This window comes from Sesamum indicum, linkage group LG1 (assembly GCF_000512975.1).
Source record: "Sesamum indicum cultivar Zhongzhi No. 13 linkage group LG1, S_indicum_v1.0, whole genome shotgun sequence".
Taxonomy (NCBI): Eukaryota; Viridiplantae; Streptophyta; class Magnoliopsida; order Lamiales; family Pedaliaceae; genus Sesamum; species Sesamum indicum.
Window position 1 is genome coordinate 17177923 of NC_026145.1, and position 20063 is coordinate 17197985.

A 20063-nucleotide genomic window follows, 5' to 3' on the forward strand; every position below is an offset into this window, starting at 1 on the left:
AACAGACGCGCAAGCACACATAAAATGGATAAAAACAGTTCAACCAGCCTGCATAGGAGATACAAATAAAGAGAATGACGGGTTTTACTGTGGCTGCTTGTCTTTCGGAGAGGTGTCCCAATTTACGGAGTTGTCTGTAGAGCTCACCGCCATGAGCGTACTCCAAGATCAAGAATATCCGCTCAGCGTCATGAAACCATCCATAGAGCCTCAAAACATTCGGGTGTCTGAGGCCCGTTTGGATCTCCATTTCCCTCCGCAACTGGTGGTGCAGTCTGTACTTCTCTATTTGCTCCTTGAATATCACCTTCAACGCTATTATATAATTACTCTACCAAAAAAGACAAACAAATTTTTACGCAGAATTTACGAATTGTTTCTAAAGTTTGGCTTGAAAGTATATTTATGTGGTTTACCTTGATTTCGCGGGCGAGATAGACTCGGCCGAATTTCCCTTTGCCGAGGGGTTTGCCGATGTCGAAATCGGAGATTGACCATTGCCTTTTAGAGGATCTGAGGGATTGTTTCGTGGGTTTGGGTGGGTGAGCGGTCATTGATCTAATGGGATGGAATTTGGGGAATTAGGGATTGGTCGGATTTGGGAAGGGGGAACTGGGGGGAAATGAGGATATTTAAATTTGTGAGTAGTAGATGTTCAATCACATCATCGGGTTCGGGTCTGGAACCCGGACTTCGTTTGGGCAGGCTTATATAATATGGTGTCTGAACGAATTTTTTTATTTTATTTTACCAGAAAATCCTCGGTTCATGCTACGATCTTAATAAATAATATTACCTAAAATTAATCATATTTAATAAAAAGAATTCAAGATAGTTTTTTCTACTTATTTTGTTTTTCATTTATATATTTTTTTTTCTGTTTTAACTGAGTTGCATTACCTTTTTCTACTTATTATTTTTTTACGACGAACTATAGCGAGGATTGCGAAAAGGGATATTTTTTTTAAAAAATAATTTAATAATTTAAATATTTTTTAAATAAATAATCTATTTTACTAATTCTAATAGATTTATATAAACCGCAGAAATTATTTTATATTATTATTTATTAATTTTAGTAAAATTTAATTATAAAAAATAAAGAATATAAATAATCTTTTAATAATATTTTAAAAAATTATAAAAATGTGACAATTTTTTTTAATGTAAAATCTTAATCTAATAATTAATTTTATTAATATATTAATTAAATAATTTAATAATTAAAAGTATAATTTTATATAAAAATTTAATCAGAAAAAAGATAATAAAATAATTTAATTTAAAATAAGAAATTAATATAAAAAACAAAATATCTATGAGATCATATTACTCATTCCTGTATACATTATTTTGACACCCCTTCTACCTTTTGGTAATTACAGAAACACCTTCAGAGCACTTATGTTCTTAAAAAATTATATTAAAGTTTGACCAGATCAATACAAAGGTATTTTGAAATTTTAAAAGTTGGCAGGTGTGATTTTTGTAATTTTTAGAAAGGTAAGGTGGTTTATGTAAAAAGAAATAGGTGAGGGGGTGTGAATGAAATTATCTTTTTTTTTTCTTAAATACTAAAACAGAAAAAAAAAAGAAAAAAAAGAAGAAGAAGATCTAATTCCATATATACTAAAATTTTAAGCACAAATCCAACATGCAATCAATAATAGATGGCACAGCTAATATATAAGGAATTTCTTCATATGTGCTCATTTCACAGTTAAAGCAGAGGAGAATGACCCGTCGCCTGAAATTGTAAAAATTAAAAATAAAAAAGTGGCTTCAACTTTTATAAGTTTATTAAAGAATTCGAGTCCTTCATAATGTTTAAAAGAATGTAAAATGAATTAACACTGACTTATAATTACTCAATTCTGTTCTCATTCCCGTGGCCGCACTGAAAGATAACCAGTTGGCTTATCGTCGAAAGCCTGAAATTCTTATCCCAAGAGTAATTTAAAAATTTAGCAACACCTCGATTCAATTAGAAAAGAGAAAAAAGGAGATTACATAACAGTTGCAAACTCGAATACATTTTTTTTTCTCGTTGCCTTGGTACCTATACTTTTTTCAGTTCAGAAATGAAAGTTCTGCTATAAACACTGCCATGACCCAGTAGGCCAGTAGAAGGCATATGAATCATCAATATCGTGACAGATGATCACAAATGGGTAAATAAATTGCCAGTAAACTATATGTGAGATAAACTACAATTCTCATTTTTATTTATTTTTTACATGTTATCAATAAAGGTAAATTATTCAACCTCCATTGAAGTTTGGTATAATTACGAATACCCCATCATTATTTAAAAATTATCAATACCTCCCTAATTTTAACGTTCATCTAACAATTAGATCAACCCGTTATATTTTCATCCATTTTTATAATGAACTAATTGAAATGTCCTTGAACGTTAAAAATTATAATTTTATTTATTATTTTTTTATGAACTAAGTGGATAATTTTTTTTATAAATTTTAAAACTTTTGATCCATCCCCTTCAATTTTTTTACAAGTCTTTCTTTTTTTAAAAAAAAACAAAAAAAAAAATACAATAAGAGCAAAGTTGACAATTTTATAACTCCATCAAATGATTAATTAATTTCATCAAATCAGGAGAGTAATAATAAATTTTCAAATAACAAGGGATATTCGTAATTACGCCAAAACTTAAGGGAGATCGTTGTAGTTTACCTTATCAATAATTATATTTTCTCAAGCCATATACCTCAAATGATGTTGTGAATGAAAGAGAAACTTTGGCCGATGTTAAACTAGTTAGAGCCGAACTCACGATTCCACCTTTCGAGCTCTTCCCACTTGTTTTTCTGTAAGCTAGGTCTAATAACAGTCATTGCCTTTTGAAAATCTCCATATCTTAATCCCCTAACCTGCACATAGAGTACACATTTTGGTTAGGAACCTACATTGGAAAAGAACTGAAACGCTTTCAGATGCCGGTTTATGCACATCAAATTAAATCTGCCTTGAATTAGATAAAACAACTACTACTAATCTCAAACGCTAACTGGTTAGAAAAAATGAATGAGAAGGTTGATGCCTTCTGCAGAGCAACGGCTAATAATGCACATAGAAGGGAGCATCAAAGAATAACGTCAAGCCATGGCCTTCATTAAATCTTCAGGTGGTATAGATCAGGCTCCCAACTTTCTTATCATTCACATTTCTCATTACAAAGTTGACTTTTGCATCACTAGCTACAAACATCAAATATGGTTAACTCCTGATAGAACACTCGTGTGGATCATGGACATGGAACAAGCTCTATGTTATCATACTATAACCGGGTCTAACAAGTATTAAGGAAAAAAGGGAAATTTGAGAGCTATAGCTCAGTTGAGCTTTCTAAATTCACAAATTTAACTTCAGCCTCCTTTCCCCTTTATTCAATTTCACAGAAAGAGGAATGTAATGAGGAACAGCAAGATTTTACAGCAAGCAAGAAGAAACTAGCAAGTTTAGCTCTATCGGCACACTTGGTCCCCGATTTGTCTTGTTCTGGTAAATGACCCAGAGGGAAGGATTAGTAGATGCCAAGTGGAAGATTGTAATATGGCTGGCTGACCTGATTGGCCTGAACAGTTAGAATGTTCGAACCCAGCTCTCTGATTGGCATCATTGCAGCTTCCTCACACAATGCTTGTAGGTCACTTCCAGAATATCCTACAACAACATTATCATGAATTTTAGATAAGCAAAAGAACTGTTGATCAAATATTGCTCTGAAACAATACGCGCAAATGTTTCGGAGTGCAAGTTTCTCATATGTCCTGAAGGTATAATTTTTTCTACCCAGGGCATTATATGATAGTCGTTGGTCATCACATTTCCTCAGATGTCTTTCTACTCAAGATTATCCTGTAAAAGCCCTATTTTTTTCTTTCTCACCCAAGACACAACTGTTAAACAGTCACAATTGGGTGCCAAAAGCCTTATGTTAATACATACACTAGAGAAACCCTAGAATGCTGTTCCGGTCTCTTTGGTGTGAATTAGTTGATGACCATTTATAATTTTGCATTGGTTGGGTAATTTCTTCTCCCAAATCTATTTCTTTAATTTTAATGATTTCTCCTTGTTACTTTTTAAGACATTGCTAATCACTTGTTTATTTCACACATTGAAATAAAATACAAATGACCGACAGTATTGTGTAGGAATAAATTGAAAATATAAACCGCTTGTTTGTCATTTCTGAAACTGAAACTCATGCATCAAGCGTGCAACAAATACTGGAGAATTTTGCTTACCATCTGTTTCTGCAACAAGCCTCTCTAAGTCTCTATCTGTTTCCAAGTAAAAAGAAACAATGTGAAATGATTGAATTATTTCTCCAGAAGAGCACAAGGCATAACAATGGATCCATGGAGCTAAAATCATGCTCTCACCTGGCAAAGCAAATGCATGGCCCTTGAGCTTATGTTTCAAAAGAAGTCTTCTGGCATTTCGATCTGGCAAAGGTATGTATATTCTCTTAACCTGGCCCAAGGTTTGAAAATAAATGAAGATGTCACTTGAAGCCATGCCAGCTATATATTAAGCTTACAAGACGAGTTTTGTATGTTCTGCTCAGTACACTTTCCAGGAATCTTTCCAGTTTCAAATGAACATTCCATATTGTAAAAGTAACTATATGTGATGTCATTAAACAGAGAAAGCAAGGTATACAAACTTGTCACTATAGACATAGCCTACTCAAGAAAACCTGAGTTCATTCATGGACCCTACAGCAGAGATGGGACTAATTCAGGCATCCAGAACAAGATTACCCTCATATGAAAAATAAATGTGGCTAATTAGCATCAGACTTGGCCCCAATTCATTCAAGACTAATAGGATGCAAATGCAATTAGCTTTCTGAAACATCTGCATAAACTTAACCTGTTCCTAGGAAAAAGAAAAAAACTGATGCTAGAAAATTTTTGAAAGAGAGATAAAAAATCATAAAAGATAATTCGGTACAAAAAAAAAGAAAATCCTTCAGTTACAATGATGCCATAGGCAGTAAGGTAATAAATTCATGCTAACCAATCTTCTAAGAACTGCATCGTCCAACTCTTGGGGTTTATTGGTTGCACCTGGAATAGCATAAGAACATTTGTAAGAATAGAATAACATATAATCTCCGTCATTCTGACTGTCTATAAGTAGCATATATCTATGTCAGTTCTTTTACATTATTTGAGCACATTAACCCAAGCCATTTAGCATAAATTGCACAAATTTCTAATCCTGAAAGCTGAACATGAGTTTGATTTGGGCAGACATAGAAAAAGAGCGATGAGGTTAAGTTTTCATATCAAACAAGCCAATAGCTATCCTCCATGCATGCTATATCAGGCACTCATTTATCTAATGCCGTGACATCCAGGGTCATTTGGAAATATAGTCTGAATTTGAACCAAGAGCTTTATATTGTTTGGCAACAGCCAATTGCACCAGTCTATGCTTCAACCATGCTACCCCTTGATATGGTCTCATAAACCTCAGAAGAAGAGAAAAGGAAAAACTGCAGGGAACCTACTGTTCCTCCCTAGTCAAGTTCAATACAGTTCCTCACCTGACTTCAGTTCACCATACCTAAAAGCCCACACCCAAGATATACAATATCCTAAGATCTTGATCAATAAGGAGAAAAAGAAACACCAGCACTTTAGTGCTTGTATTCCCTTCCTAGTCGAAACATGAAAATTTCCAGATGAGCACAAAAGGTATAGTTAAGAGTTGAAGAATGCCAGCTAGATATTTAAATTTTTCAACGATGTGGCATTGTTGAGGGTGTGTATACTGTACAGTTTCTTGGAGAGGAAGGTAAAACCATGACAAATATACAAATACATGACACCCAGGATTACACCAAGAGGCAATCAAGCCCTAAGCGAGATTTCAAAGCAAGTTAAAATCAAATGCAAAATCAAACAAAATCAGCACTTGGATTGTAAAACTTACCAATGACAGTAACTAAATCACCAGAACTTGATGTCACCCCATCGAACTGAACTAGAAACTCTGACTTCAGCCTTCTACTTGCTTCATTCTCATTCTCCGTTCTTGTTGACATGATACTATCTATCTGTAAAACAAAATTAAAAATTGTTGTATAAGCACCAATTCAGTTATTGCTAGATCCTACTCATGGCAAGACAAAGCATTGGCATTTAGACAATATGGGTGTTGTCAAAAGGTTAACTAAATATAACCATAACGCAATCAAGACAACAACTCTAAGTTTTTTTTGTGTGTGTTACTGTGTGGTGGGTGGGGAAGAGTTGAAGCAATCATTTTCTCAATAAAAAGTGCCACCTATTTTCAGTATCCAGTTAAATGGGAAGTCTATAATCACATTGTAGGAACCAAACCAGGAAACCACATAAGAGCAATAAGTAACATCGATGAGCCCAGTGTGAACAGGCAGGAGAGTGAACCAAACCAGGAAACAACATAAGAACAATAAGTAACATCAATGAACCGAGTGATGAACAGGCTGAAGAGCTGAATACCTCATCAATGAATATTACTGATGGCTGCCTGGAAATGGCAACCTGAAAAAGAGTGCGAACAAGCTTTTCGCCCTCCCCCACCTGACATTGTAAACATAGTGTATAAGGACTTCAGACATTATATTAAAAAGAACAGGGCTTAGACACAAACTTAATAACTTGTGTGTTGTGGTTGGGGTGGGGTGGTGGGGGGAAGAGACACAAGACACACCCACTTTGATGTCAGGGAAGAAGCAGAAACATTAAAAAAAGTAGCATCGGACTCTGAAGCAACTGCTTTAGCAAGCAGGGTCTTCCCAGTGCCAGGTGGTCCAAAGAGAAGTAAACCTGCAAAGATACTAACTCCCTTTTGGTAAAAGATATTAACTCAGACGGCCAAATTCGGGGTGTAGTAGTTCATTTCCTAATATTACCCTTGGCTGGCTTCCGGAGTCCAGTAAAAAGATCTCTTCTTTTAGTTGGCAGGATGACCATTTCCATCAGTGCTTGTTTTGCCATCTCAAGCCCCGCTGTGAAGGCATATTCATATTGAGATAACAACTTAACCACAAAAGAAACCAAAAAAAGAAAAAGGAAAGAATACTCTAATGGAGAGATGACAGCCCCTAACCAATGTCTTCCCATTTAACTGAAGGGCTATGGTCGACAATCACAGAATTTATCATTTCCACCAGTTTAGCATCATAACCACTGCCAGATTCCTGTACAGGTCTTCGGGTCGTTGCATTATTAGCCTGATTCCTTACAGCAGAAGCACCTCTGACATTGCCAGAAGGCTTTTGTACTGCCACTTTTCTCGGGGAAGCTGTAGATGAAATTGCCCCAGTTTGCAACTTAGGCGAGGTGCTCTAAGAAAGTATATATAGAAGGCAAAAAAAATTAGGTCAAACTGGTGTTGATTCCACCACATATTCATTCACATTCTGTCATTCTAGTAAAAATGGTTAAGGTCACTTCTTCCTCCCAATTTGATGCATAGATCACCCTGCTCAATTTGATGAAAGGTTTCCTACTTTCCTGCTTTACGCAGTAACATCATGAATAGTTATCTAAACCACCATAATAGGAGTTTACCAACAGCTTATATATAGTTGCCTGAAGGGCATATGCACATATGTCAAATCAGGCAAAAACAATTCAAAGATCAAAACTTACACGTTAATTAGAGCAGTCCATACCTTGATTTCTGATGATCCACCTGACACAATGGAGAAGGCAAGGCAGAGAACCAAAAGTGAAAAAGTAAGTTTTTCCCATCAACAGTGATTACTTCAAAATTTTAAGGAAGCAGTGCCGAAGCAGTGGCAAAGATGCAAGAGAATAGCAACCTGTTCTTCGAGCTAAAGCTTGTAATCTCCCTGCTACTTGACCCTGCCAGTTTGATATCTTTAGACGATAAGATTTGACCTTCTCCAGTTCACTGTTGAAGATTTAGGAAATTGAAAGCAAAGAACCACAAAGAACTAAGTGAGTTCAAATACACAAACATGTTAGAGAATCAGCAATTACAACTGCCAAGCAATCCAATGTGGAGACCAAACACAAAATATCCTCGCACTCATCTTAAGAACCAGACTTATGTAAGATTAGTAGGCTGCAAACAAGCTTCATGAAACTGCTAACTCCTACTACAAAGAAACCTCAACCCATGACCTAATTGGTCAATGAATATTCCAGTATCGAACTTATTAAGAGATTTTCGGGTCTCCCATTTGATCATAGGAAATCAGCAATTTAGTGTAATACCAGAATAATTCCTCCAAAATTGCACTAGCCTAGTGCCTCTTTTTTTAAGAATGCAATTTACCTTGATGCATTATACACACGTCAAGTAACAAACAATTAACAGCAGAGCTCAAAATGGTTAAAACCATCGAGATATTCTTAAAATATATCAACCACTGGCCAAAGATGATGATGCATACAGGCTCGAATTCATTTGCCAGCAAAACAACAAGTCTGAACACCAGTAAATCAATGGCACAGATAGCCCGTTCATATTTCATCCACGTGCAAATTAAAGTTAAAAGTTGCACAATCGTATATCAAGGCCATGAACCTCTAATTAAATGAATACGAAACATAAAACGATATTTCTAGTACCTAGAGGAGATGTAAGAAGGAACCGGAGTGGATATCGCCTCACTAAGTATCCTCTGTGCATTCTGGTAATGAAAAACTGCGTCGTCAGGTATCCCCCACTCTTCGGCTCGAACGGCCTTAGCAATCTCCTCCTTGGCCAAATCGAAGTAACCTTTCAGCTTATACGCAGTCCGTTCGTTCCCCGTCGAAACGCCGCCGTCTCCATCCATGGACGGATCGCCAGCGGAGCTAGGGTTTTGCTGCGACTGTACCGAATCGGAGAAAATCGAGCCAAAGTTTTCGATGATCTCTTTGAGAAAGCTCATTTCTGGAAGGTGTTAACCCGTTAGATTAACCGAATTTTGGGTTTTCCGCGTGAAATTTGAGAAAGAGGCGCACAATTTTCACCAATTTAGCAGTACCTTTTGCATTTCGTTTTTTGAAGAAACACTGCAAGAAAGTTGAAATTCCACGCCCTCGCCAATTGACTTCTCAATATGGCGCAGAAATCACGCGCGAGTGCTGTAATACCGTACGGCAAAAGACTTTTGGTTTCCCCTCGGAAGGATCCAAATTCCAGCCTAGTACTGAAGTTAAGCATTGAAATATGATTAGATATGTGTGTTTGTTTTGATAAATAAAATTTTGCTATTCATTATATTGTGAAATTAAAATATCGCACTTATTATTTAATTAATTCTTATATTTATCTGTTTTATGTTTTTAAATTTTGACCGTCTTATTATTTATTTCAATAATCATTTTACGATTGTTATTGTTCAATAAAATTGATTTTCGCATATATTAAATTCATAAATTAACGTAATAATATTTGGAGCTAAGGTATGGTTTACGTGATATATACACATATTTCGTAAATAACTTTGCTAATTTTAAAGTACTAATTAGTGTACCCTTCAAAAAAAAAAAAAAAGAGAGAATTACTAATTAGTGAAGAAAATAAATGATTTACATAGGCAACAAAATATACCGTTCGTAGTATGAGATATTATCCATTTTAATTTTCGTAATCACATCATATTGTTTTGGAAAAGTGCACCTATAATAAGAGTAAGTTTTGAAACTTATGAATCGTACATACTCCTCATTCGGTTACAATAGACGAATATTAACATTATTAGATCTCCAAAGGGGATTGAGACTTTTGAAGGCCAAGCTCTAATATCTCGTTCAACCAAACTTAAGATAATTGTGAAACGAGTTTTTTACGATCAACTTCAAGTGGTAGAATCCAACAGCTCGATTCGTTTCCAGTGTACACAAAGCATTTCCAGAATTAGAAGATCAAGTACCAAAAAAAATGAAGTCACTGTAATTTATTATGAAAAGAACAACAGTAGTAACAACCAAAAGTAATCAGAACAAACTGCGGCATATGAAGACAGAAAGCTGTAATGTCTCAGAACTAGTTCAAACTTACTTCACGTTAGCTAATTCTTGTTTTTTCTTAGTTACTATAAAAAACCTTCCTCCTACCTCAATGATTCCCACATATGTAACTGTGTTTGTATCAAAAGAGAAGATAGCAAAAACTCATTTGCGAGATGCAAAAGGCTTGGTTCTATGAAGAGCATGGCCCCAAAGAAGTCCTGCAACAAGGGGATGTACCGATTCCGTATCCACAGGCTGATCAACTGCTAGTCCAAGTCCATGCTGCAGCCTTGAATCCTATTGATTTCAAGTTGCGTCAGAATCCATTGGGCCCTGTAGATCTTCCAGTAAGTTGGTTTGCCATAAATGAATAATGATCATCCTTAGTAGCTCAGAATATCCGATGTTGATTAGCCGTTTCACAGGTTGTTCCTGGCTGCGACATGGCTGGGGTGGTGGTGGCAAAGGGAGATGGTGCTTTGAGATTTGATGTTGGTGATGAGGTTTATGGGAATATACAGAATTTCAAGGCAGAAGGGAAGCTGAAGCAGCTTGGATCCCTGGCGGAGTTTGTCGTCCTGGAGGAGGAGTTGGTGGCTGTTAAGCCGAAGAACGTGTCATTTGAGGAGGCAGCCAGCTTGCCTGTGGCGGTTCAAACAGCAGTTGAAGGCTTCAAGACTGCTGGTTTCAAGGAGGGGCAGTCAGTTTTCATAGTTGGTGGCGCTGGTGGCGTGGGGACTTCAGCTCTTCAGCTGGCCAAGCAGTTTTACAAAGCTTCTGTGGTAACTGCCACGACCAGTACCGGAAAGGTGGATTTCTTGAAGGGCTTGGGGGCCGACAAAGTGGTGGATTACACCAAGACTAGATACATGGAAGTCGAGGAAAAATACGATTTTGTTTTCGACACAATTGGTAACCTTTTTCATTCTTGAGCATAACAAACTTAGAAAACCTGATTTTTCCAACATATATGCCTTTTTGGGATCAAATTTTTTCAGGCGACTCAAGAAAATCTTATGTGGTGGCTAAGGAAGACGCCCCAGTTATTGACATAACATGGCCTCCGTCAAATCCTAGAGCTCAGCATACAAGTCTGACGGTTTCTGGGAAGATTTTGGAGGAACTTAGGCCATATTTGGAGAGCGGAAGACTGAAAGCAGTGATTGATCCCACCAGCCCATTTCCATTCAGTAATGTTATTGAGGCTTTTAAACATCTAGAAACGGGAAGAGCCAGGGGAAAAGTTGTCATCTCTCCAGTTGTTTCCTCCTCCCATGATCTTGCTTTCTGCACCTAGTGAATTAACCTAAAACAGCAGTCAACTGTGATCTTTACTCGTTTGGTTCAAATAATACCATTCGATGGTTTCACTTGCAAACTGAGATTGCATGTTCAAGAAAATCTAGACAGAAAGAACTAGAACAAGTTCTTGTTTAGGTTATAACAATATAATGAATCTTTAACAAAGACAAGGTGCTCTATCCTTAATATGAATATACTTTGATCTGACTCAGAATCCAATGTATCTTGGAAATTCAGGCGAACTAGCTTGATTTTTTTAACATAGAAGGTTCTTTGAGATTAACTATAGATAACTTTTCTTTAAACATGATAATGAGTAAGACTTTAAAGCCATTAAAGTAATGCAAGCACAATCTCATCTGCTGATCAAATCATGCTGGCAATTTTATCTCAAGCAAATAGAAATACTGTCCTTGGATTTCGATGGTTCTCATCAAACGAGCATGTTGTTGACCTACTTAGTGCCGTTGATTGTCCCTCAGGAGAAACAGGAAATTTTCACCATAAAAATATAGTAATATAGTGCAAGTATGATATGAGCTTGCTGTAGCTTATCAGTATGTGATTAGTTTATCAATCAAATTGCAATAAAATATACAAGCTGAAAGTTCATGAAATATTCATATACATAAAACCTGTGATTGCATAGTATACCAAAATAACACAATCCAGCCATTTCTGCAGTCTTTAAAACTCCAGCCTACTGAAATTATTGTCCCAGAAACTGATGTTTGGTTAGCTGATATCATAAGAAAACATCAAATCACGGGTCATCCTTTGCTCCTGGATAAGTTTTGTCTACCGATGATCATGAAAAGACAAGCAATTGTATTTTAGGATATTCTGACACCAAGAGTCTTTGTCCATAAGACAACGTGGGAAGAGGTTTGTCAGCTTGCCATTTGGTAATTTCTGCAGTTTCAGTTTCATCGATTTGAACTACTATTTGTCTCCACTTGCTGTGTCTCTGTGAAGATTACTGTGTGGACATTGTTTTTTAGGCAGAAATAACATTTGAATGAAGGAGACTGTAAAATTTGATGAAGGCCTTTTTTCCAGGTTTCCACTGCTAAACTTCTGGAGAGATGGATATCCTTTATGCCGTCTTTTGCATTATAACAATAGCACTTGTACTTCTTCTCATACTCTTTTCAGCCTCAGTACTCAGAATATTCATAGGGAAATCCATCAGGAATCTGAGCTACCCTCCGGTCGTGGGAACCGTTTTCGATCAGCTCTTCTACTTCAACAGACTCTATGACTACCAGACAGAAATGGCGAAAAGACATAAAACTTCCAGGCTTCTCACTCCAGATCAAAGCGAGATATACACGACTGAACCGAGAAACATTGAACATATACTGAAAACAAACTTCAGTAATTACAGCAAGGGCCATTATAATCAAGACATACTGACTGACTTGTTTGGCCAAGGGATTTTCATCGTGGATGGTGAAAAGTGGAGGCAGCAGAGGAAGCTGGCAAGCTTTGAGTTCTCGACGAGGGTGTTGAGAGACTTCAGCTGCTCGGTGTTCAGGAAAAACGCAGCAAAATTGGTCGGAACAATTTATGAACTTTCCAAGAATAACCAGGTTTTTGATATACAGGTAGCTGATCACTAGTGTAAGCATAAATCAAGAACTTTCTATCCAGTTTCGTGAATTTTTTTACCTTACTTAGTAACATATTTTCAGGCTCTGTTAATGAGATGCACCCTGGATTCGATATTCAAAGTTGGTTTCGGGGTTGAGTTAAATTGCCTGGAAGGGTCAAATGCAGAGGGGAACGAATTTATTAAAGCCTTTGATGATTCTAACGCATTAGTATACTGGCGTTATGCTGATCCTTTTTGGAAGCTGAAGCGCTATCTCAACATAGGTGGCGAAGCAACCCTGAAAAAGAACATCAAATTCATCCATAATTTTGTCGACAAGGTGATCAGAACCAAGAGAGCACAAATGGAAAAGGAACAACATTGTGTGAGTACTGAGTTCCATTTCTGATCATTACAACACATAAATCATATAGAATCTTACAATTAATGTCTGACTCTTGGCAAGTTCTGATATTGGTGTACTCATTAACGTTGCCCTGATTGAAGAATGACAAAGAGGATATTCTTTCAAGATTTCTGGTGGAGAGCAAGAAGGATCCCCGAACGATGACGGATCAATACTTGAGGGACATTATTCTAAACTTCATGATTGCTGGGAAAGACACCACTGCGAACACACTTTCTTGGTTTATTTACGCCCTCTGCAAGAATCCGCTGATCCAAGAAAATGTTGCACAAGAAGTCGGGAGAGTGATCCGTTCTCCACAAAATGAAGACTGTGTTGATAATTTTGTTGAAAGTATAACTGATGAAGCACTTGAAGAAATGCATTATCTTCATGCAACATTGACCGAAACTTTGAGGCTCTACCCTGCAGTTCCTGTTGTAAGCTTTTGATGTTCGATGTTTTAATACCACTGTTTCGTGTATGAGTTTCAAATGCTCAGTTCTTGAAAATTGTATCTAAGATATTCAAATTCATTAACCTAGGTTGATGTCGTTGAAATATGTTTTTGCATTATAAGATAACTAACATTACTGTAAACGTTGAACGTGCTGTCCATCAAATTTCCAGGATGGAAGATGTGCTGAAACAGATGACACTCTTCCTGACGGCTTCAAACTGAAAAAGGGTGACGGAGTATACTACATGGCCTATGCAATGGGCCGGATGGCCTACATATGGGGCGACGATGCTGAAGAATTCAAACCAGAAAGATGGCTCAAGAACGGGACCTTTCAACCTGAATCACCATTCAAATTTGTTGCATTCAATGTAAGTAGCTCGTTTACATGGACTCTGTCAGTGCTTGTTCAAGAATTACATGCTTTTGTTCGACTGATGATAATTCCTACAACTTCTGGTTGCATTCGATTATCCTCAGGCTGGCCCTCGAATTTGTTTGGGAAAAGACTTTGCGTATCGACAAATGAAGATAGTATCAGCATCTCTTGTTCACTTCTTCAGGTTCAGACTAAGTGATGACACTAAGAATGTGACGTACAGAACCATGCTTACACTTCATATCAGTGGGAGCCTCAACATTCATGCAGTTCCAAGAACAGGCTTGCTCAAAGTCTAAATGTCAAAGAATTCGTCTAGTGGAGACAGAGCCATTCACATGTACAGTTTAAGTATATATGTAAAGATATGTTTCTTCAAATGTACTTGTATTTGAATCATATATGTGAAGATATCTTAAACGATCAAGTGAGTGATCATTTATTCCCTTCGTAGACTCATATTACTAGTAATTTTTCTCTAAATTGATCTCATTAGGCGTTCTAATTATCGAAAATTGGGAATTGACAAGAATATAGTGCTGGCTGAAACAAAAACAAAATCACACATGCTTTCCAGAGATCATGAATTTTTTCTGCATTCATAACTTATGGAGGTGGGGTAAATAATCATATAATTAGAACAGACAACTGCCCATCGATTGTATAATTAGATATATTTTCTAATAACAACATATTTGAAGGATTAAATTACAATGAAAAATCTGAATGTTGTTACACCAAATATTCATATTTTCAGACATGGGATGAAGGGGTAGATTGAGATTAGAATTGTCAAATGGCAAAGTTTTATTAGAGGACAACATGTAGGTACGACTTCACTGCTCCGATAAATGAAAGTTATTTCCACACTAGTATGGGAAAAGCTGTGCCTATATATACCTTGGTCAATCAAATGAATAATATTTATTACTCACCTAATTTTGCATGTGCTATAACAGTCTCTTAAGCAGCTGACCAAACCTGCAGATCTGACATACTTCAGTAGTTAAATTTCATATAGAAATAGATCTTTATCTGAAATCATTAGTTGTCCAATTTACCACATATAATGCATTTTTCTTACACGAATGGGGATTTAGAAATGAGTAAATCAGATAACATCAACATAATGTAGGTTATGTTGTTGGCTTAATATAATCTTGACATGATATTTTGGCACTCGATTCATAATTCCATACTAGCCAAAAAAGAGATCCTAGTACGAAACAGTAGTGTCCTGACTCCCAACTGCCTGAGCTACACATATGTTGGATCAAGAAGGAGAGGAACAATGACAACCTTTTTCCTTGTACTGATAGGATCAAAAAGTGGATGGGTTGCAATGGATAACAAGTTTTGGATGACCACAGTAATTGTCTTTATATAAGATGACCTTTAAGGTGTAGCTGAATAACAATCTTGAGCTAGATTCTTCACTCAGTTGATTTCTCAATGGCAAACCCCATGGATTTTCTCCTCAACCCAACACAATCTGGGGCTACAACCCTTCTTTACATTATCTTTTCTGCTCTTATTGGTAAATTGCTCAGCAGAAAACTGCAGGGGAAGAAGAAGTACCATCCCATTGGTGGGACTGTGTTCAACCAGCTGCTGAACTTCTATAGGGTGCATGATTATATGGCTGATCTTGCAGGGAAGTATAAGACTTATAGACTGATTGCCCCTTTTCGGAGTGAGGTCTATACATCTGACCCTGCCAATGTTGAGCACATGTTAAAAACGAATTTCGAAAATTATGGCAAGGTAGATAATCGGAGTTCCATTAACAGGGATCATCAATTTTTTCTTCATTCGTAACTTTTGGAGTTTGGGTAAATAATCGTACAATTACAACAAACAACCATCCCTCAATTATATAACTAAAATATATTTTTCCTAATAACAAAATATTTGAAGGATTAAAGTATAATGAAAAATCATATTTTAGTCATCAAATATTTCTGTTTTCAGATATGTCATTAAGGGTAGTGGATTGAGATTAGAATGTGAAATGGCAAAATATTTATAGAGTACAAATGAAGTCAATAGTTTCTACTACTCCAATAAATGAAAGTTAATTGACATAGGAGTAGGGGAAGCTGTGCCTATATACACTAAAAAGGTCAATCAAATCAACACTGTTTATTACTCACCTAAACTTTGCACGTCCCTAAGTGTCTTTTAAGCTGACAAAGCGGTAGATTTGCCAAATTTCACTAGCACATTAAACATAAATACCATAGTTTCATAGGCTCCATCAATTGATTTCGTACACATACAATAGCCCTTTATTTATGTATTTATCTCTGATAATATACAATTCATTACTTCATTCAATACATTCATATCTACAGATTGAGTTAATAGATCAATAATTCAAATGAACAAATACATAAACGACACAAAAATACTCCTTCGAAAATACATCCAATCTACACGTGTGGGACCAGAACTAAAAAATCAAGAAACCTAATTAACCATACAACGACAGGATCCACATATAATGCATTTTTAGTACATGAGTGTTATTACACCATCATTTCATAAGATTTGATATAATTACATATATCCCCTAAGGTTTGGTTATTACACATAGTTTTTTTGTCCAACAAATATATCTATTTGATAGTAAAATTTACAGAATTTACTCAAAAATTAACTTATAAACTTATTATAAGTTACAAATCTTTTATGATGAACTATCTTTATAAGGTTAAATATGTACCTTCACTCATGCATTAGCATGTGAACACGTAGAAGCATAGTTTGACCACGAAATATTTGTCTAACTTTTTTTTTTTGTGCTTATATCAGTAAATTTTTTTAATTCTGACTAACGTATAAATTTATTTATTGAATGGAAATACTAATATTAATTTCTAAAAATTGCTGGAAATTTATATATAAATATATCAAAATTTAAGAGATAACGCTGTAATTAGCCGTTAAGACCACACACAAAAGGAAAGGAGCAATGACAACCTTTCCCTAGTACTGATAGGATAAATAAATGATGGATTACGACGGATAACTACTTTTGATTTTGAATGAGCCCAACTCCCAGGAATTGTCTTTATATAAGATGACAGACAAGGTGCAGCAAATTAACAATCTTGTGATTGATTCTTCACTTCACTTCATTGCTCAATGGCAAACCCCATTGATTTTCTCCTCAGCCCAACACCATATGTGGCTACAACCCTTCTTTACGTTCTCTTCTCTGTTCTTATTGTTAGATTCCTCAGCAGAAAGCTGCTCGGGAAGAAGAGGTACCATCCCATTGGTGGTACCGTGTTCAACCAGCTGCTGAACTTCTATAGGCTGCATGATTATATGGCTGATCTTGCAGGGAAGTACAAGACTTACAGACTGATTGCCCCTTTTCGGACTGAGGTCTATACATCTGACCCCGCTAATGTTGAGCACATGTTGAAAACGAATTTCGAAAGTTATGGCAAGGTAGATATGTTTGTATGTGTGCATGTGGTGAAATTTGTATTGCTTGGTTCTTGGAAGTTCATTTTTCTTGGTAAATTTGTACAAGAAATACAGCATTCTGAAGAGTTTGTGACTTTTGATCACTCCTGCAGGGACCTTACAATTGCAGCATTCTGGGGGATTTGTTTGGTGAAGGAATTTTCGCAATCGATGGCCATAAGTGGAGGGAGCAGAGAAAAGTGTCAAGCCTTGAGTTTTCTACAAGGGTTCTGAGGGATTACAGTAGCATCGTCTTCAGGAAAAACGCCGTAAGGCTCGCAAAAATTCTGTCTGGAGCTGCAACTTCCAACCAACCAGTGGATATTCAAGTACTTAAAACTCCCTCAACCAAGCAATCCTGGTTGTTTCAGCAAAGAACTAACTGTTTCTCTATATATGCAGGATCTTTTCATGAAATCAACTTTTGATTCTATTTCGGAAGTTGCTTTAGGAGTTGAGCTTGACAGCTTGGGTGGTTCAAATGAAGAAGGTGCCAAATTTAGCATTGCTGCAGACGACGTGAGTATGAGGACACTTTGGAGATACGTGGATGTTCTGTGGAAGTTAAAGAGAGCTCTAAATGTTGGTTCAGAAGCAAAACTGAAGAAAAGCCTTCAAGTGGTTGATGAATTTGTGTATAAGCTGATTCATAGTAGGACTCAGCAAATGAACATGCCAGGAAATGATTCTGTTGTATGTGAATCATATTTGTGCTTTTTTTTTGGGTAGTACATTTGGTCTACAAGAACTAGGTAAGACTTATCCATTTGTGTGGCAGATGCAGCTGAAGAAAGACGACATTTTGTCAAGATTCTTGCAACTTACTGAGGCCACTCCCAAGTACTTGAGGGACATAACAATAAGCTTTATAGTTGCTGGTAAAGACACAACAGCAACAACTCTCTCCTGGTTTATTTACATGCTTTGCAAGTATCCTCATGTTCAGGAAAAGGTGGAGCAAGAGATAAAAGATGCGACAGGCTGCAAAGAGGTAGCAGATATCTCAGAATTTTCAGCCTGTGTGACAGAAGAAGCTTTGGGCAAGATGCATTATCTCCATGCAGCATTGACAGAAACACTGAGGATTTATCCAGCAGTTGCGGTGGTAAGAAGACATTCTTTCCTAGTGCTAGTTACATCTGACTTATGTATAGATAAAATTTAGGTAACACCAGAAGAAGATCGACTCATTTCCCATTGCATGTGGGAAAATTAAGAGTTCAAGATTTACTCTACTGATTTTTCTCATAAGGACAGATGATTAGAACACGTCACCATACATGCTATTGGACAAGTCACAGCATTATGTGCTTGCTCATTGGCTCTTCCTTCTGATGCCTAAACTTGACCATTATGAAAATATTGATTCTCACTTGATCTATCAAGTGCTACTCTTTTAGTTTTATTAGTTCAAATCATGATGATGGTTCTCATTATGGCATAAATAGGATGCAAAGCAATGTTTGTGTGATGATATAATGCCGGATGGGTTCAGTGTTAAGAAGGGGGACATGGTGGCTTATCAACCATATGCAATGGGAAGGATGAAATCCATATGGGGTAATGATGCAGAAGAGTTCAAACCAGAGAGATGGCTTGACAAAAACGGTTGCTTCCAGCAGGCCAGCCCTTTTAAGTTTACAGCTTTCCAGGTTAGCAGAAATGATTTAAATATAATCTCATTATTCCAGGAGGCTTTAAGCCTTCAGAAGCTTAGGAGAACATAAGCAGGCTGTGCGTTCAGTTTATCTCACTAACTAATGCAATTAGTCGTTAGAAGGTCTGTCGTATACTGAAATACTAGCATCCCGGTGAACAGGCCGGCCCTCGTCTTTGTTTGGGGCAAGAGTTTGCTTATCGGCAGGTGGAGATATTTTTCGGCAATCTTCTGGCATTTAAGAGTTTGCTTACAGGCAGATGAAGATATTCTCAGCCATTCTGCTGAGATTCTTTACCATGAAACTAAGTGATGAAAGAAAGACAGTAAACTACAGACCAATGCTCACTCTTCTCATCGACGGTGGTCTCATTGTCCGCCCCTTTCACAGAATGGACGAGAAAACTGCATGAAACTTAGATTGCTGTGGGGTCTCAGCTGTTCTACTCTGAAGCTGCATGCACTATCATAGTTGTTCTAATGATGTAACCTTTGTTCCTAAATAATATAGTGCGCCAGTTTCACATATTTAAGTTTTATTAGCCTGAGATCCTGACAGGAAAATGAAACCAATGGCAACCATTGTTTTCTCTGAGCACAAAAACATAGGCATCTACGCAATAGTTCTAAAACTGGTCATAGAAATCAATAATCACAATTCACAAAATGGCACTGGACCTAATTCTTTATATAATCTGTCTGATAAAAATATTCTTTTGAAACTTTTATTACTCAACAGTGTCTCCGGTAATTTATTTGGATGGTCGTTTGTCTACATATAGTGTAATAG

The 20063-nt window shown here is 36.6% G+C and overlaps 5 protein-coding genes across 10 annotated transcripts in view; 3 read left to right on the top strand and 2 right to left on the bottom strand.

Annotated features, from left to right (window-relative positions):
- LOC105171560 (serine/threonine-protein kinase Aurora-3) overlaps positions 1-908 on the bottom strand; it is a 2493-nt gene extending 1585 nt beyond the window's left edge. Inside the window, exons 1-2 of one of the 3 annotated variants that reach the window (XR_002287972.1) lie at positions 417-902; positions 89-331 (exon numbers count right to left, since the gene is read on the bottom strand). Coding sequence is in view for 2 of the 3 variants with exons in the window: in XM_011092716.2 (XP_011091018.1) it covers positions 89-331; positions 417-554 (381 nt within the window). In the remaining variant the exon portion in view is untranslated. Of the gene's footprint in view, positions 1-88; positions 332-416 lie in introns of all 3 variants that reach the window. The other 2 variants (XM_011092725.2, XM_011092716.2) reach the window with 2 other exon arrangements.
- On the bottom strand, positions 2542-9189 carry LOC105171580 (spastin). Of its 2 annotated transcripts, XM_011092755.2 has the most exons (14): positions 9029-9189; positions 8628-8934; positions 7853-7944; positions 7703-7722; positions 7135-7372; positions 6938-7033; positions 6736-6851; positions 6525-6605; positions 5974-6097; positions 5053-5102; positions 4413-4503; positions 4275-4310; positions 3590-3687; positions 2542-2894 (listed from the first exon to the last, which is right to left on the bottom strand). In XM_011092755.2, exons 2-14 carry the CDS (start codon positions 8930-8932, stop codon positions 2778-2780), a joined length of 1464 nt encoding a protein of 487 aa, XP_011091057.1. In that variant the 5' UTR covers positions 8933-8934; positions 9029-9189; the 3' UTR covers positions 2542-2777. The 2 variants fall into 2 exon arrangements, with proteins under 2 accessions (XP_011091057.1, XP_011091046.1); XM_011092744.2 differs by having other exon boundaries at positions 8628-9189.
- Positions 10013-11380, top strand: LOC105174244 (2-methylene-furan-3-one reductase-like). The gene is made up of 3 exons (XM_011096279.2): positions 10013-10345; positions 10424-10910; positions 10997-11380. Exons 1-3 carry the CDS (start codon positions 10172-10174, stop codon positions 11293-11295), a joined length of 960 nt encoding a protein of 319 aa, XP_011094581.1. The 5' UTR covers positions 10013-10171; the 3' UTR covers positions 11296-11380.
- Positions 11976-14578, top strand: LOC105174253 (cytochrome P450 704C1). Of its 2 annotated transcripts, none has more exons than XM_020696406.1 (6): positions 11976-12205; positions 12360-12907; positions 12995-13279; positions 13402-13740; positions 13931-14131; positions 14241-14578. In XM_020696406.1, exons 2-6 carry the CDS (start codon positions 12386-12388, stop codon positions 14436-14438), a joined length of 1545 nt encoding a protein of 514 aa, XP_020552065.1. In that variant the 5' UTR covers positions 11976-12205; positions 12360-12385; the 3' UTR covers positions 14439-14578. The 2 variants fall into 2 exon arrangements, with proteins under 2 accessions (XP_020552065.1, XP_011094593.1); XM_011096291.2 differs by having other exon boundaries at positions 11976-12185.
- LOC105171601 (cytochrome P450 704C1) lies at positions 17239-19865 on the top strand. 2 transcript variants are annotated; one of them, XM_011092764.2, is made up of 7 exons: positions 17239-17598; positions 17730-17945; positions 18019-18309; positions 18395-18721; positions 19065-19268; positions 19436-19480; positions 19534-19865. In XM_011092764.2, the coding sequence occupies exons 1-7, from the start codon at positions 17287-17289 to the stop codon at positions 19684-19686; spliced, it is 1548 nt and encodes a 515-aa protein (XP_011091066.1). In that variant the 5' UTR covers positions 17239-17286; the 3' UTR covers positions 19687-19865. The 2 variants fall into 2 exon arrangements, with proteins under 2 accessions (XP_011091066.1, XP_020548127.1); XM_020692468.1 differs by having other exon boundaries at positions 18401-18721.

Excerpts from the sequence above, each read along its gene's own strand:
- LOC105171601 (XM_011092764.2), top strand. The coding sequence starts at position 17,287 with ATGGCAAACCCCATTGATTTTCTCCTCAGCCCAACACCATATGTGGCT. Across the intron at positions 18,310-18,394 it reads TGCCAGGAAATGATTCTGTT|ATGCAGCTGAAGAAAGACGA; the intron begins GTATGTGAATCA and ends TTTGTGTGGCAG. Across the intron at positions 18,722-19,064 it reads TTTATCCAGCAGTTGCGGTG|GATGCAAAGCAATGTTTGTG; the intron begins GTAAGAAGACAT and ends TGGCATAAATAG.
- LOC105171580 (XM_011092755.2), bottom strand. The coding sequence starts at position 8,932 with ATGAGCTTTCTCAAAGAGATCATCGAAAACTTTGGCTCGATTTTCTCC. Across the intron at positions 7,034-7,134 it reads AGTTAAATGGGAAGACATTG|CGGGGCTTGAGATGGCAAAA; the intron begins GTTAGGGGCTGT and ends ATGCCTTCACAG. Across the intron at positions 6,606-6,735 it reads CTTCCCTGACATCAAAGTGG|GTGGGGGAGGGCGAAAAGCT; the intron begins GTGTGTCTTGTG and ends TTACAATGTCAG.
- LOC105174253 (XM_020696406.1), top strand. The coding sequence starts at position 12,386 with ATGGATATCCTTTATGCCGTCTTTTGCATTATAACAATAGCACTTGTA. Across the intron at positions 12,908-12,994 it reads ACCAGGTTTTTGATATACAG|GCTCTGTTAATGAGATGCAC; the intron begins GTAGCTGATCAC and ends ACATATTTTCAG. Across the intron at positions 13,741-13,930 it reads TCTACCCTGCAGTTCCTGTT|GATGGAAGATGTGCTGAAAC; the intron begins GTAAGCTTTTGA and ends TCAAATTTCCAG.
- LOC105174244 (XM_011096279.2), top strand. The coding sequence starts at position 10,172 with ATGCAAAAGGCTTGGTTCTATGAAGAGCATGGCCCCAAAGAAGTCCTG. Across the intron at positions 10,346-10,423 it reads TGGGCCCTGTAGATCTTCCA|GTTGTTCCTGGCTGCGACAT; the intron begins GTAAGTTGGTTT and ends GCCGTTTCACAG. Across the intron at positions 10,911-10,996 it reads TTTTGTTTTCGACACAATTG|GCGACTCAAGAAAATCTTAT; the intron begins GTAACCTTTTTC and ends AAATTTTTTCAG.